The sequence below is a fragment of the Atractosteus spatula genome, chromosome 8, assembly GCF_055471065.1.
Source record: "Atractosteus spatula isolate fAtrSpa1 chromosome 8, fAtrSpa1.hap1, whole genome shotgun sequence".
NCBI lineage: Eukaryota > Metazoa > Chordata > Actinopteri > Semionotiformes > Lepisosteidae > Atractosteus > Atractosteus spatula.
In genome coordinates this window covers 39,311,783-39,327,297 of record NC_142713.1, presented here as the reverse complement: position 1 = coordinate 39,327,297, position 15,515 = coordinate 39,311,783, and the positions used below count along the sequence as shown (strand labels likewise).

At 40.4% G+C, this 15,515-nt stretch overlaps 2 protein-coding genes across 2 annotated transcripts in view; one reads left to right on the top strand and one right to left on the bottom strand.

The window, feature by feature from the left end:
• fbxl13 (F-box and leucine-rich repeat protein 13) overlaps positions 1–4,444 on the bottom strand; it is a 70,647-nt gene extending 66,203 nt beyond the window's left edge. The window contains exons 1-2 of the mRNA XM_088923225.1: positions 4,337–4,444; positions 3,362–3,453 (exon numbers count right to left, since the gene is read on the bottom strand). Of these exons, the coding sequence (XP_088779351.1) occupies positions 3,362–3,453; positions 4,337–4,411 (167 nt within the window). The 5' untranslated portion in view covers positions 4,412–4,444. The remainder of the gene's footprint in view (positions 1–3,361; positions 3,454–4,336) is intronic.
• Positions 4,445–4,803: 359 nt separating this feature from the next.
• On the top strand, positions 4,804–15,409 carry armc10 (armadillo repeat containing 10). Its single transcript, XM_088923222.1, has 6 exons — positions 4,804–5,195; positions 6,633–6,778; positions 7,948–8,082; positions 8,490–8,666; positions 10,602–10,673; positions 12,950–15,409. The coding sequence occupies exons 1-6, from the start codon at positions 4,922–4,924 to the stop codon at positions 13,199–13,201; spliced, it is 1,056 nt and encodes a 351-aa protein (XP_088779348.1). The 5' UTR covers positions 4,804–4,921; the 3' UTR covers positions 13,202–15,409.
• The last annotated feature ends 106 nt before the right edge of the window (positions 15,410–15,515 follow it).

The window sequence follows — 15,515 nt, the reverse complement described above, 5'->3', positions numbered from 1 at the left end:
AGAAAAATATTTAAATTAAATTAAAACAGATTTAAAATGTAATTCACATTGGCTTTAGTTAAAGTTGAGTGTAAAACTAAACTTCATTATGAAAAGGCTTTATATTCCTAGTAAGGGAAGGCTGGCCTTTGGATGTTGGGAGGAAATATAGGGAGTGAACATGCAAACCATGTTTTTGAAGCCAATATACAATGATACAATTGAATATCATTTGTACTCGTCGGAGTCTGGCCTTACTTTCTAGTACAAGGCTCCAAATTGGGAGATCACACTTCCTTTACAGTTGCTCCAAGGTGCTGTTTCACAAAGCAAGTTTAACTAATTCAAGATTTTCTTAATAAATTATTCAGATTGCATTAGCCTGATAACTGACTTAACTCTGGTTTCATAAAGGCAAACTGTGGTTAAAGTTATCCAGTTAAAGAAAGTTCATTTTAAACAATCTGACTAACTGCCCTCGCATGCCACACTTCAGTAGGCAGGAGGGTCGAGCATTGAATCCTTCATTCATGCCAGCAAAACCATGGCAAAAAAATGCACGTTTTAATCCAATAACCATGAATTACGTCTGTTTATGGAAAACTATGTGAATGCAGCCTGTTGTAATAGCGAGGAACTATACTGTGGCCGCTGCAAAAACCAGAGTGAATGCTGAAGTTAATTATGAAATCCAAGGAAATATCTCAAGATAATGTGTTGGCAATTACTTAATTTACATTACTGAGGCATTGACGTGGAGCTCCTCTTTAAGCCATTGTGTGGTTGTACGATTTTGTTATTATGCATCGGTAATTAATGCATTTACAGTAGCTGGAGCACAATGGGAGGACCTGGCAGCAAGTCAAGACACAATAAAAGAATATCATCCCAAGTTGTATGTGGTTCTTCTGTAAAACTACTGTGCAATACAGTGCTGTGCAGTCCTCTGACTGAAAATGTTTCCTAATATTACCCAAAAAGAAGAAACATGAGCAGAGTAAGACTGGAGGAAGAGGAATTATCATCAACACAACTAAGAAACAACAAAGAATGTATTCCTTGATTGGGACTGTCTTTTTTTTTCCCAACATTTTTGGTGTGCATCAAGTAGTATAGATTAGGCTTTCCACCCAAGATGCAGAATGTCTTAAGCCACATAAAAATGAGACCTAATTAAAATTGTAAAAACTTAACCTAAATGAAATTAGAAAAAAATATGTCTTAAAAAATGTTGTCACTGTTTCACTTTCTCAGCTGTATCATCCAGATGAATAGGAGGAAGGTCATCACAGCGTGCAGGTGGAGGGGAGGAACTCTCTCCTTCCTAAGGGCAGCAATGCTATGCAGCACAGTGCATGCAATAATGATGACACATGCCCTGTCTGGAGAAACCCCTGGACAGAGTCATGTAAATGTTGCTCATGCAACACTATGCATCACAGATCATTTGATAACATAGGAAACAATGTGATGATGGAAACTTACATGATGGAAAGTCTACAGTACCTAACACCCATTGTAGGCAGACATGTTTAAAACATCTTTTGATGGAAATGAATGATAGTTTTTATAGTTTTGGCTTTTGAGTGATCAATGTTCATATTTTCACACTACAATTTTATTATCTGTAAATTGATGCTGTGAATTGATTCTCTTTAAAAAAAGAGCCTCATTTGACCATATGGGGGCTTTAATGAGGATGACTTTGCAGTCCAGAACACCTTTTTTATTATACATAAAAAAAGAATATTACCAGATACTATATATACTAGATCTGTATTTCAAGAAACCCCCGTTTGATGGTATATATTGTCAAGAAATGCAAACAAATGCATACACCACTTTTCTTATTGCATGACATACTGTCACTATATTTGAATTAACCTGCCCTGGAGCCGGTTAAGAGTAGAGGATATGTTGCTATAGTTACTTAACCAGATACAATTCAGTCTTGCTTCATGAAACTAAAAATCCAGACTTTTGTCAAAAGGTTTACTAAATTCATCAAATTAAACCAAGTAATCTCACTTTGTGAAACAGTCCCCCACCACTGTAGAATAATCTTTCAGGGAGCAACTCAGTGTTTCATACCAGTGTACTGTATGTCCTGTTCACAGTGGGAGTTTATGTAACAGTTTTATATCAATAATGTGACCTGAGATGGAACCCATTAACAAAGATAACAAAGATTAAACTTTAGAAATAAAAAAGGACTGACCACAGAACCCATTTTGAAGAGCTGGTTGATGAAAGCCAGCATGTTGAACAAGGGACCAAAAACAATATTTTATTTCCTGGGCACCTTTGACAGTGTAATTCAAATGTTTGGGAATCTTGCCAGTCCTAGAAGGTTCCACACAAAGACTAAATATAGACATTAGTATTTGTTATTTCAGAATAATACAGTCAATTTATTTCAAAATGCAGATTTAATTTATCTTATATAAAGTTATTATATATTGTAAACCTGTCGCTGATGAAGCATACTCTCATGCCTCTGAAAGAGAACAATACATGTGTTTGCTCCCTTTAAAGTCTGAGCAAAGCTATGAGGAATCTTTAGGCACACAGCTGAAACATTATGCAATACGGCATTGTGGTGTATGGTAAAATTATAAAAATTATATTATATGTAAAATCCTTTGCCTACTGCCCTGTCTCTCTCACACCTGAAGAAGGCTCCACGGCCGAAACGTTGTGTTCTCTTTCTTCTTTTTTTCAGCATGGAATAAACCTATTACTTGTTCCTATGGTAAAATTATACTGGGTATGGTTAATATACTGCATGGCGAAATTATAACAGAGCCGGAGGAAAATTACCTCGTTTCTAACGTTCTTTCACTACGTGGCGTGTAGTACAGTATGTGAGCGTAATGTGTTTATATGTCCTATAGGCTGTTTTACAATGTTCTTAAGGGCACGTCGTGCTTTGACAATTAAGGTGAGAACAGTGCCCTCTAGTGGAATTTCTATAACCTTCTTTATACGCAGTTTATCTTCTAATATCAGGGGTTGTTCAAATTCAACCATTGAGGATATTTTTCCATCTCTACTCTTAAACACTTTAACTAATTATTTGATGACGTGGACACAGGTAAAACCTTTTCTACCTTACCTATAGTTAATGGGATCAACAAAACTCTCAGAGCTTAATTAGACGTCAGCTGTGCGTTCTTTGGTTTAATCAAAATTCCCAAGAAATGTCCACCTGGAACTGGTATTGATCCCCATCACAAACAGGCAGGGCTTTCACTGCGCATACATCGGCCTGATGGGGTAACAGCCGCTCACATGTACAGCATGTCACTCTGTGAGGATTCTTCCAGATTTGTCCTAAACCATTCCATTGAATAAAATGTCCATCTATTCCAAATTTACCTACCAGTTCCCATTTTCCTGAAACTCTTTGATTTTCTCTTCCAAGAACTGTAACGGATTTGCAGGGCACACAACACATAACCCGGATAACAACGCCTGTCGATAAAAAAAATAAATATCACTTCCATTATCGTGAACATTTAGTGAAAACGCACCTTAGGACAAAGCAATACATAAACCTAATACAGGTTACAAATCAGAGTAGTGTTTCTACCCTTTTCGCTTGATTCACAGCTAAAAATCGTCTAATATATATTCTATTCAATTCAATTTACTTTTATATAGCGCCTTTCACAACAAGGTTGCTCCAAGGCGCTTAACAATGCAATATACAAATATACAGTTTATCATGTTAAAATGGAAGCAATCCATCATGCCTGATGACATGTCATTACCGATTACATATATGCAATTGAATGCCACACCTTTCGTGTTTGCCAGACTACAGTACTTTGTAATTTTCCACGCCAGTATTTGATTTACTACGATAAAGCCAGAATAAATGAAACCTGTGCAGTAAAGAGTGCCTGGTGTGTTCTCTGCACTTAGTGGAGATGTAACCGTCTATACATATTGACTGTATTCTTGGATACTCTCGGCAGTGGATACTTGTTCGCACTTCACCGGTGTATTAATTAGATCAAGGGAACAGGAATTCCAGAAAAGTACTGGAGTAGTTTGATATATCCAATTGTTGCCTTGAAGCTAGTAATAGAAAATTACAATTTTGTGAAACACACCAGATTAATTTAACTTTTTAAATACATTCTATATAGTTATATATTAAATGTTTAATGTATTATATTATACAAGTGTTGTCTCTTGAACAGTGAAAGCTTAATGATAAGTAAATTATATTACGTTTTGCAAAGCTAAAGACCGTGGAAGGTACCCTTTATGGATGTCAGTACAGCGTGTTATTCAGTAAAATAATTGTAATAAAAATCCATACTGGAATACACAGAAACGTCAACCCTACTTCATAGATCTCAGGAAGTGAGTGTTGCATGATGTATTTTCTCAAGACCGGATCTGCTTGTTGCAAATAATCCATTTCTCTCTTTCAAAACGTACGATACTACAAGTTTTTCGTATTTTCTAAACTCCCTCTTGAAAACTCAAGTCTGTTTACAGTCACTAAGTAACTAAATTGGCTCTGGCCACGCCGCTGGCCAAACGAAAATGATCCCGGTATCTGGAACTCCTTGATGGGAGCCTTTAAAATGCTGCTTATGAGCTTCGGTTAATGCACGTGGAATTACCATATATTGATACTCTTTTGCTTTAATGATTATATTTATGACATAGTCGATTACTAGGTTTTAAAAATACCAATTTGAATAATCAACTTCATACAGTATTTCAAGCTGAACAATTCAGAATCCGAGAGATTCGGTTAGAAAAACCCCGTGAAAACGTTCGTTCAACCTTCTGTTTGATTACAGTCATGTCGCAACTGAACTGTTAACATGCTGTTCGGAAATTGTTTGTTTCGCTGAAGCTTACCATATAAATAAGTATTTGATCAACTTTGTGGTCTTATGAGTCAGATCTCAAGTCCACGATGGCTGACGATGCCAGTGTGGCTCCCAGCCCGTGTAAAATGAAGGTGTTGCTGGGGTTACTGGCTGGGGCTGGAGCCACTTACGGGATTTACAAACTAGTGACTGCAAGTAGGAATCGGGCTAATCAATCCCGAAATATCGATGGTGTAAATGAACATTGCTCAGGAAAAGATGAATCCAGGAAAGCGGTTTTGCCTGGGAGTTTGTTGGAAAAAGTCTTCGAGTTTTCTTCGATTCGTGGGAGAGATGTCCGTACAGGCGATGGTTCATCGCGTAAGTCTGTCTCTTACTAAACAACGCAGTCTAAGTGCACCTGCTTTGTACTCTTTCTTGTCCTATTGTTGTTATTTCCTCAAATGGATCACGAAGTAAAATAAACTCTCTGGCGCTAAAGATTGTTGCTGACACCATTTTACAGATGAAACAGGACAATTCTCTGGGCAGCTCACGTGGTTATGTGAATTTATTATATTCCGAAGTGTGAGCATGTTTATAGTGGAACCGCACTGAAATAATGAATGTAGTATTACCGACTTAGTGGTACAGAGCGATTAATGCTGAGCTCGAGGTGATGCTCTCGCATTGTGCAAAGTTCGTAGTGACATACAGTACGCTGAGCGGCCAGTTTATTAGGTACTGTACATCTCCCTTCCCATGTACTTGAGGGCTTAATCAGAGACAGCATCGTAAGTGCAGACAATGCTATTTAAAGCCCATAGGCAGGTATCTCCGGGTCGCGTGTGTGCGATTCAGAGGGAGAGTGGGCAAGACAAAAGACTTAAGTGACACTGAACACGGTGTGGCTCCAGGAACGACAGGGAATTCAAGTTTAATGTAATGCCTCCTAAGTCACTAGATTTCAGTCCAGTCAAGCACCTGTGGGATAATGGACAGCGTTATTCGGAGTAGAGATCCACCACCAGCTAATTTGCAGTTGCAACAACTATGTGACACACTGGAGTCGACATGGGCCAGTATCCCCGTGCTGCACTTTTTGCACCTTGTTGAGTCCAAGCCCCAACAAGTCCAGGCAGTTTAAGGGGAGATGGAAGACCAACGTGCTATTAGGTAGATGTACCTAACAATGTGGCCACACACTGTATGTGATTCTGAATCATGTGCAGTTTCTCAACAGTACAAAGATGCAGTTTAATATATAGAAAATGGAAAAAAACAGAAAAACAAATAGCATAAGTACACATGTTCGGAATTAAAACCTTCTGACCGGCTGTTTCTTTACTTAAACTACTTGTACATACAGTACAATAATGATAATACACGTTTTTGGTAGTGTAGTGTAAATGAGAAAGCTACATCAAGAGCAGATCATAAGGATGTCTGTCCTTAGTGGACATCACAAAAGTATTTAAAAAAAAACAACCATATCCTCTCAAAAAAAACAAAAGTATTCTAGTCACCTGTTAATTTTGAAGTTCCTTAAGCTCTTGTGTATAGCCAGTACTAGGTGCTGGATACTCCACACACTTTATTTTGAATAAATGTGCATGAACAGACCAGTGGATCTAAAATTAAATATTTGGACTTCTGACTCTTGAGTACTGTAAAGTTTGTAAAGGATGCAACTCCAATGCGGTGATGGTCTTTTTATCCTCCCTGGCATTAATAGAGGTATCCAGATCCGCCGAATATTTTCCAAGAATTTAAAGCGCATTTCTAACTCACTGTTTTACCTGTGCTTGTAATTTGCAGGTGAAATACTCTCAAAAACTCCTGGAAAGCTGGACCCACAGCATCTAGAGATGCTTCTTTCTCTGCTGCAGAGTAATCCAGACACATCTGAAAGAATGCAAATACTTGTCACTCTGGGCAACAGTGCAGCCTTCTCTGTGAACCAGGTACCCCACGTAAATGAATTCAGGCTATAGGCCTCCGTAATACTGAGTGATTCCTGAGGCCAGAGGATCAGGAATCATTTGTATTTTATGCTCAAGGGCATCTTACAATTAACTCACTATAAAGGCAGATCATTTCCATAGCCGAGCAACTGGGTCACTGGGTCTGCTTATCCTGGTTTCCATGGTGTTAAGTGGACAAGAGAGCATGTGACTCTCCTGGACAGGACACCAGTCCATCACAGGGATTCCCCCCCAACAGTACTGGTCCCCATTCATACAGCTGGGAGAACTGAAGCAACTGGGATAAAGTGCTTCCCTTAAGGTACAACACCAGCGTCTGCAGCAGGGACTCGAACCCACATTCCACCCGTTAAGAGCCCAGAGACTTATCCACCCAAGACACTAAATTGCTAAACACTATAGCGGCTTAATAACACATACCTGTAGATGATATATTTAATCACAAACTTACAATATATTGTCAGAAATATAGTGCCTGGAGGAAAGATAAACTGCTGGTACTTAGCAGTGTGGTAATTACAATGCAGCTCCAGAAGGAGAAGTCTTTTAACATCACAAAACAGCACAATACAAATAAGTGCATATCGTATACAGAGCAGATCTGGGCTGTCCAGTCTAGATCCTGCAGGATCTGTGTGTTTGCAGGTTTACATTCCAGCTCGGCTGTTATCGAGCTGAACCAGCTGGTTTATGACCTATCTGGACAACTTTCGCTGCTTTAAAGAGACCTAGGAAACCTGCAGACAGACCCACCCTCCGGGACCAGGAATAGACACCTCTGGGGTAGATAGTGTGTGGTTTAAAAAAACAGCACGGCAGTGGAATAAAAAAGGGAGTTGAATATCGCAAGTGCAAAACATTGAGTGTCTTCCATGTCCAATGAATGTCTGGTTTGCAAAAAATGAAGCTCATGCTGAACTCTTAGTTTTCTCCTAGTCTTAATCCACAAGGAAGAAGGCAGCCGATTTCACAGGGAACATTCTTCAACAATCAGCACTATTGGCAAGATGTTGGGGTTTCATGTACTCGGAGGAGAATCTTTGTTCTCGTTCATCTTATATACAGTAATGGTTGTCAGAAGTACTTTTGTAGTGAAGTAGTCATCCTGGAGAACGGATAATGATTGTATCTGTTTTTTCCGACTGCAGGACTTTATTCGTGAAATGGGTGGCCTTAAAATCATAGGAAACCTTTTGTCAGATCCTGTAATTGGCATCCGAGTCCAGGCCTTAAATGCTCTGAACAACCTGAGCTTGAATGCCAAAAACCAGGAACAACTGAAGGTACGTCTACTGTGATTCACAAAGCTGCTGCTGCTCAGGGAGTCTAATCTGAGTGCCTCACTGTTCCATCTTTCAGCTTTTCTGTCTTTTCTTTATAAAGATTTTATTTCATTATCATTATTATTTTATTTCTGAAGTCTTATTAATGCTGTAAGTCACAGTGGATAAATTAATGATAGTCATCCATTTCATAGAGCTTAAATGAAATCTTTCAATGATCACGTATTAGAAAATTCTAATACACTGCTACAGAAGTGCTTGAGCCTCTGTAATTTCACCTTTCCTGCCTGATTTCATTTCTTATGTTTATACAAGCTGTGCATTAGATATGAATGGGTTGTATTGTCTATCACTTTTTGTCTTAATGTATATTCTACCTGACAGTTACATTTGGATTTTCCCTATAGGAATATATTCCAAAGGTACTGGAAATGATTGAGATTTCTGCTGTGAATTCAGATATACAGCTGGCTGCATTAAGACTGCTGACTAACCTGTCGGTCACAAATGACTACCACCACATGATGAGGAACTCGATTACTCTCTTTCTTTCGCTGTTGGTTGTTGGCAATGAAGGATTGCAGGTATGCCTTTCCATTCCTTAGTGGTGAGGAAGGAGTCAAAGGAGTAATAAAAAAGTGTTGAAATAGTACAGTATTCTTGGTGTGGTTATGACACCAGCACATAAATCTGTCACACTCAACACTTGAAATCTGTTATGAGATGTATTTGTTGAGCTCATTTTTTAGTATCATAAAGCTAAAGGTTGTTGATATGGTTTGTTGAAGAGGAAAAGCAGAACAGACAAGCCTTGCTTAAAGTTTTGCATTATAACAACTGACTGTGATGTGTGCCCTTCTTAGAAGGATTAAAACTAGGCACTTGGTAAGAGTAAGTCAATGGTGACGTCTGTTAAGGCGGGTTTTTATGCCGATGAAGGTGCAGGCCAATCAGGAAGTGTTATATTCTGAGAGAGTATATGGAGCCCTTGCTCCGAGGCAAGATCATTGAATACTTCTTCCAGTCTAGACAGTGTCATGGGAAACATCATGAATATTCAATTTAATTAAAAAGCTCTGAAAGTGCTCAGGCATATTATAGAAATTTTAAGTGAAAAGGGCGTAATACAAAAGTGTTAAAAGGCATTATTTTAGGCAGAGGATTCAATAGGAACACGTGTTACATTCTTGCTTTCTTCAGTTCTTTATCAAACCTGAACTCTTTCAGCAGTATGAAGGCATGATACAACAGGAAAAGATTCATGCTCAGTGATGAGTATTCAGTCATGAATTCAAATTAGGCTTCATTCATTCGTTGTCGGAAAGCCACTTCTTTTGGAGAAAGGTCACTGCCACTTAGAGCCTGTCCCAGAAGCATAGATTGTACAGAGGGATTACTCCCTGGGTGGGAAGCCAGTCCATCGTGAACACACACTGAGGCATTAGTGTCAACTCCCATGCCACTGTGGCAAAAAGTTTGCTGCCTATCACTGATAATGTCATCTAAAAAGAGCTTCAGTTGTTTCCATTTTTAAAAGCGTTTCACTATGGATTATACAGAAGTTCAGGGTCATAATGTACATCCATTAAATAGCTCAAATGAAAATTAAGCTGGAGCCGAACAGTGGTTAGCATTACTGCCTCTCAGTGCTGATGAACAGGGCTTAGTTTTGGACCTGGGGTGCTATTTGCATGGAGTTTGTATGTTATCCCAGTGTTGACATGGTTTTTAATCAGGGTACTCTGGTTTCCTTCCACAGTACAAAGACATACAGGTAGGTTAATTGGCTTCTGGGAAAACTAGCCCTGGTGTGGGTGCGTGTCTATGTGTCCCCTGTGATGGACTGGTTTCTAGTCGGGGATGTATTCTGATTTGGATCCGTTGGCTCTCCCCACGACCTGTATTGGATAAAAAAGGTTAGAGAAAGGATGGATGGAATGGTTAATCATTTCTGAGTGGGCCGACTTCCTGCTTCTCTCAAAGCAGAATAAAAATAAGGGTAATTTTAAGGAGAGAAAAAGTACTAAAGTACTTCAACTGATATAATTGTTAATTTTTTCCCAGACACATGAAGTCTTGTGAAACTCAAAAAAATATTACCAAAAGGTAGCTAACTTGACTGGGCTTTATTGTAACCCAGAAGCACCTTGTTATTTTATCATTTTAATGTTGCTAATGTTGTCTAATGGTGCGAATTGTTCTTTGTTACACCGAAATTGATGCTAAGTAGTGCTCCCATTTTCACAAAGGGAGCGCAGAATTTATTATGTGTTCGGTATGTAGAAAACTGAAATTTGGTCTTTCGTCTCCTGAGGCCCCTGTGGAGTGATCACGCCTACAAATATAGGGAAAGCCACAAGGGGGAGCTGTTCTCTTGAGTTTTTGTTTGCCTCTCCCCACAGGTTTTAAATGGATAATTCACACTTAATTGTCTAACCCACATCATTTTCTGAGCAATGCATTTATAAAAATGTACAGCACGAACACTGAATAAAAAACATTTGCTTTGGTCCTTCCAGACTCAGGTGCTCAAGGTACTGGTGAATTTATCTGCTAATCCCGAGATGGTGGACGATATCCTGAGAGCCCAGGCAAGCTTTTTCTCTATTCTTTCGAATGCAACCCCAATTCCTTCAGAGGCTCTTTGCTTTGAAACTTTGTGACTGTATTGCGCTGGGAAAGGGCAAGACTGGATCTTTGCCCATTCCCATGACCAGTCCTGGAACACGCAGTCCTCAGAAACACTGTACATTCCACACACCTGCTGTCACAGCTCAGCCTGGACTGGAGGGAATACTCCCGGCAGTAACCTTACTTGACTGCCAGTTAGGACAAAGCTGCACACATGACACACTGTGGAATGCTGTCCGTGTCACAGCGGGCTTGTTCAGAGCTGTGGTTTGTGTTATGTGCCTGCCCTTCTGCTCTGATCCCTTAATCTTCTCAGACAAGCAGAACAGAGTGAGGCTGTTAGGGGCTCTTTACTGACCGGGTGTAAAATTAGTCAATTTCCAGATTTTAGAAAGTGCTGTTTTAATATATTCTACTGCAAGCACTTTAAGCCTAATTGACTTCAATATCAGTATTTTATTTTATTGCCTAGGATAGCTGCATTGGTGTAGCTAGAGAACTGTTTGTTTTTTTCTAGCCGGTCATATCATAGTAGAGGATTAATGCTATCACAAATTCAGCGACTTGTTCAAGTCTAGGTCGGACACCAACTGAAATAAATAAAAGTTGTAGATAAATTAATATTGCCCATGAGGTCTCAATACCAGCTTGGAGAACATTTAAAAATTCAGCAGTTTAAAAAAACTCCCATACCAGCCATTCACCTCTTAACCTGTTATTCATTACTGCATTAGGCCAATTCACACCTCCTACTCAATAAAGAGTTTAGGTCTAGTGTTTGCAGCCAGACTCCTGCACCAACACTTCTACCCTCTCCTGTCACGGCCTGTAATTGAACTGAGTGGTGAACAGTCCAGGGGCTACATAGTAATCTATAGTATTAAGGTATTCTTAATACTGTGGCACATATCAATACAAATCATTGGACTGTCCCTCATTGTCATTTATTTTGGGTTGGATAGGTTTGACAAAACTATGCCAGATTTAGGGACACACATTGGCACTTCCATCCGTTTTAGGAAAGCCACTCATGGCATGGAGACCTGGAGCCTCTCCTGAAAGCACAGAGCACAAGGTGGGAGTGCAGGGCACATGCCGGTGCTCAGGGTCGGTGTAACCCAGCCAGCAGGGAGGAGGAAGCCCCTTCGGACACAGAGAAAACAGACTCGAGCTGTGAGGCTACAGTGCTCACAGTCCCTCCACTACGTCACCCAACATAACCTACTTTAAAACCTACCGCGGCTTTCTTACTGAGCATCGCATTGAAACGTGCACAGGCATGTCTGCAGCAAGGGTGCGGCGCCTGAGGTTGTTTTAATTTTAGATCCGTCATTCTTATACTTCCATCACATTTTGTAATCAAATATATTTCTTAAGATACGATTTTGATTTTAAGAAGGAACATGAGAACAGTAACAAAGATGGGCAAGAAACAATGCATCAAGCTCATCGGGTTACAATGGCCCAAGGACATCGCTGATATTCCAAACCTTTTTTCGGCGCTTAATCTGAGTTTGCCCAGCGTGCACATTCTCCTTATCCTGGCAGGACAACATGGATAACGGGGATCTCCAGAGCTCTTGCTCAGATGCTCTCAGATGTTCTCTGTCCATCAAACATGAAAATCTGAACTCGCGCCACATGCAGCTTCCACAGCGGTCTCAGAGCGCAGCCTCTGTCTCTAGTATACGCTGATCGTGTACCGCAGCACTTGGGCTACTTCACAAAACTAATAGATGGAAACAATATATGAGATGATTTGTTTTTTCTCATGTGTGCCTTGGCAAACTTCCATAGTACACCCAATAATAAGGCACACCACCATGTCACCAGACTACACTGGCTCTGGAGTCAAACAGTTCCTTTCTCACATGAACATCAAGTTATTTTTGAGCTGTTCAGTATTCCAAGTTCACCAAAGTCATATAAACAATTTAGAAGTTAAACATTTCAAGATGTAAAAAAGACACAATATACTATAGCTTTATTTACAGCATGAAAGAAAATGCCTTAATATACTGTAAAAAAAAACCTCATTTTGTTTTGTATTTTTTTTTCATTTGACTGTGGGTATTTTATTCAGATCTTTTCTCGATATGTCAGCTAAAACCCTCGCCTCTGGTTTAATAACGGGATAACTTTGTTTGCCATTCGTCCGCTCACCCTGATGTGATGCAGACAGAGCAGTGCCTGGGATTGTGCTTATCGAAAGTGTTGTCTGTGTTGTGTTTTCCAGGCGCCAGCCTCTCTGGTCTTGTTGTTTGACAGCGGCACGATCACAGCCGTCCTCTGCCGAGTGCTGACCTTTGTGGGGAATTTGAAGAACTGGACGCCTTCCACTCCCACCAAGGAGGCTCTGAAACGCAGCAAAGACTCGCTGTACTCGGTGCTGTTTGGGGACTCCTCCCAGCTCCCCAGCAAACTGTCACCACTTCTCTGTCACCCTGACACGGAGGTGACCGTGCAGGTGGCACGACTTTTCACTTGACGTACACATCACATCGAAAAACCGCCCCTCTCATTTCTACCTGGCCAACCATTTGTCTTTCCACTGACGCTCGTGACAGGGTCTCCCAAAGACACATCAGGCTTTTTTCGGTGGTATGTGGTGCTTGAGTTACTTTTCAGTGCCTCTTATTTAAAGAACTGTGTTTGCAAAGGAAAATGGAAACAGTACAGGTAATGGACAAAAAAAACTGGAAACACCAATGTAAAGTCACTTAATAGGGCATTGGGCCACCTGTATGTGCTGTGGCAGAGAGTCTCCTCATGTCTGGAATTCCCTGGGAGGGGTGCTGCACCATTCTTCCACGAGAAAGCGATCCATAAAGACACGAGAGAGGTTACAAACATGAGGAGGCCGTTTGTTTTATAGTAGTTAATTGATTCAAGGATCTCTTCTAGCCATCTCTTGAACAAAGCCAAAACAGTAAGTTTCTCAAAGTATCGGCTTCAACCACATGGCTGGGTAGCTTGTTCCAGATTCCCACAACTCTTTGGGTAAAGAAGTGCTTCCTGTTCCTGCTTTTAAATGAACTATCATGTATTTATCCCCGTGCCCCGTGGTTCGTGTGTCAGAGTCTTGAAGAAATCCTCTGGGATGTGTATGTCAGTGCCTTTGAGAGTTTTGATATTTGGATCGGGTGAAAGTTTATTGTAGAATTAAAAACATTTTATGATAAAGGGAAAGCAAGCATGTCTCATGTTTCGGAAAGGTCTTGGTCCTTGGTTCTGTCAGCCTGTCAGTATAAAACCTAGTTGGTGGAGGTGAGATCCGTTGTCTCGGGCACCATTCCAGAATATCCCATAAGTGATTGACTGGGTTCAGAGCTGGTGACTGAGAAGGCCAGGATGGTCGGAAAACATCAGCCCAGGTGGCAAGACTTCTCACATGAACATCGCATCAAGCTATCGCTTTACATTTCTACCATCATACTTTCCACTGATGCTTGTGACAGGTTTTCCCAAAGACACATCTGGCTTTTTTTTTTGTGGTAGGTGGGGCTGGAATTAATTTTCAGCACCTCTTATTTAAAAACTGTTTGGAAAGGAAGACAAAATGGAAATGTACAGGAACCACAGGGCGAGCACACCTGCTCTGTGGATGAGGCACTGTACATACAGGAAAGTAGCACTAAGTAGAGATTAGCATTAACCTTGTCTCTTAAGGGATTGAGTGCACCTAAGCCATGCCAGAAAACTGTTCGCCACAACATTAAATAACAACAAGGTTCCTTCTCTGTTGGAACCACGCACTCAGCGCTGTAGATTTCTTTAGGCACATTCACCTGTATGTTTGTCGAGAACATGGTGAAGGATGATCTCTTCACTAGTAAACATGCAGATGTGCTTTGCCCAGCGTGATGAGTGGTTTGTTCACTGTATCCTGCTCTGTATAGTTCACCATACAGTTTTTTGATTAAACTAGCCTGTTTCGCTGTGCACTTTGAATTAATGCAGGGATATCGCGATCCTAGAGTATGCAGTTCCACCTCCCCCCCCCCACCCCGGTTGATGATGTCTTTGCATGCTGACATCACCTTAGAATCATGAACATCAGTAAGCTGAGCGGTCTTGATCATTGAAGCTCCTGCCAAACTCTCCCTGCTAGTCACTCCTATTTAAAAGTCACCGAGGTCTCATTGCAGCCGTGCTATTATAGGCAGCCAGGCCTGCCAGCATTTTATATACGACTCCATTTATGCTGGGATGTCATTTGCTTAATAAAAGCCACACCTGTGTGGTAGCCCTCACCTTCAATATTCTTGGTATCTCTCATTGTTCCAGATGTTTCTGTTGTTTTTGTCCACTACCTGTACTTGCATGGTTTCAGATCATGAGCGCTGTGTTATCATTTTGCCTCGAGGGGCACTTTCACATGGGCATCCTCAGGTTTTTAATGCCAGGTGACCATCAGCATGAAGCACGGAGTCCTGTCCCCAGCTGTCTCAAACCGCTCTTCCAGAAGAGCTCCCAGAGGAGAAGCTTGGCCATGAGAGCCAAAATGGGTCATTTCAGATATGTACTGTAGCACCCCTTTAAAATATACATGCTTTAATGCTGGACTAGAGAATAAAATATAAAAAAGTTAATTTCATATTATTATCCAGACTTTATATGGATAATGTTACAACATTTTTGTTTTGTAGTTGTACTTTGTTCTGAAGAATTAAAGATCCTTGAGGATTTGTAACTAGATGCAAGTCTTGGTTGTGGCTTTTCATATGATACTGTTTATTCTGTGCCCAGTTTATGAGGGCATATTCTAATTATAAATTATAGAGAAGTATGAGGTTAGAAAT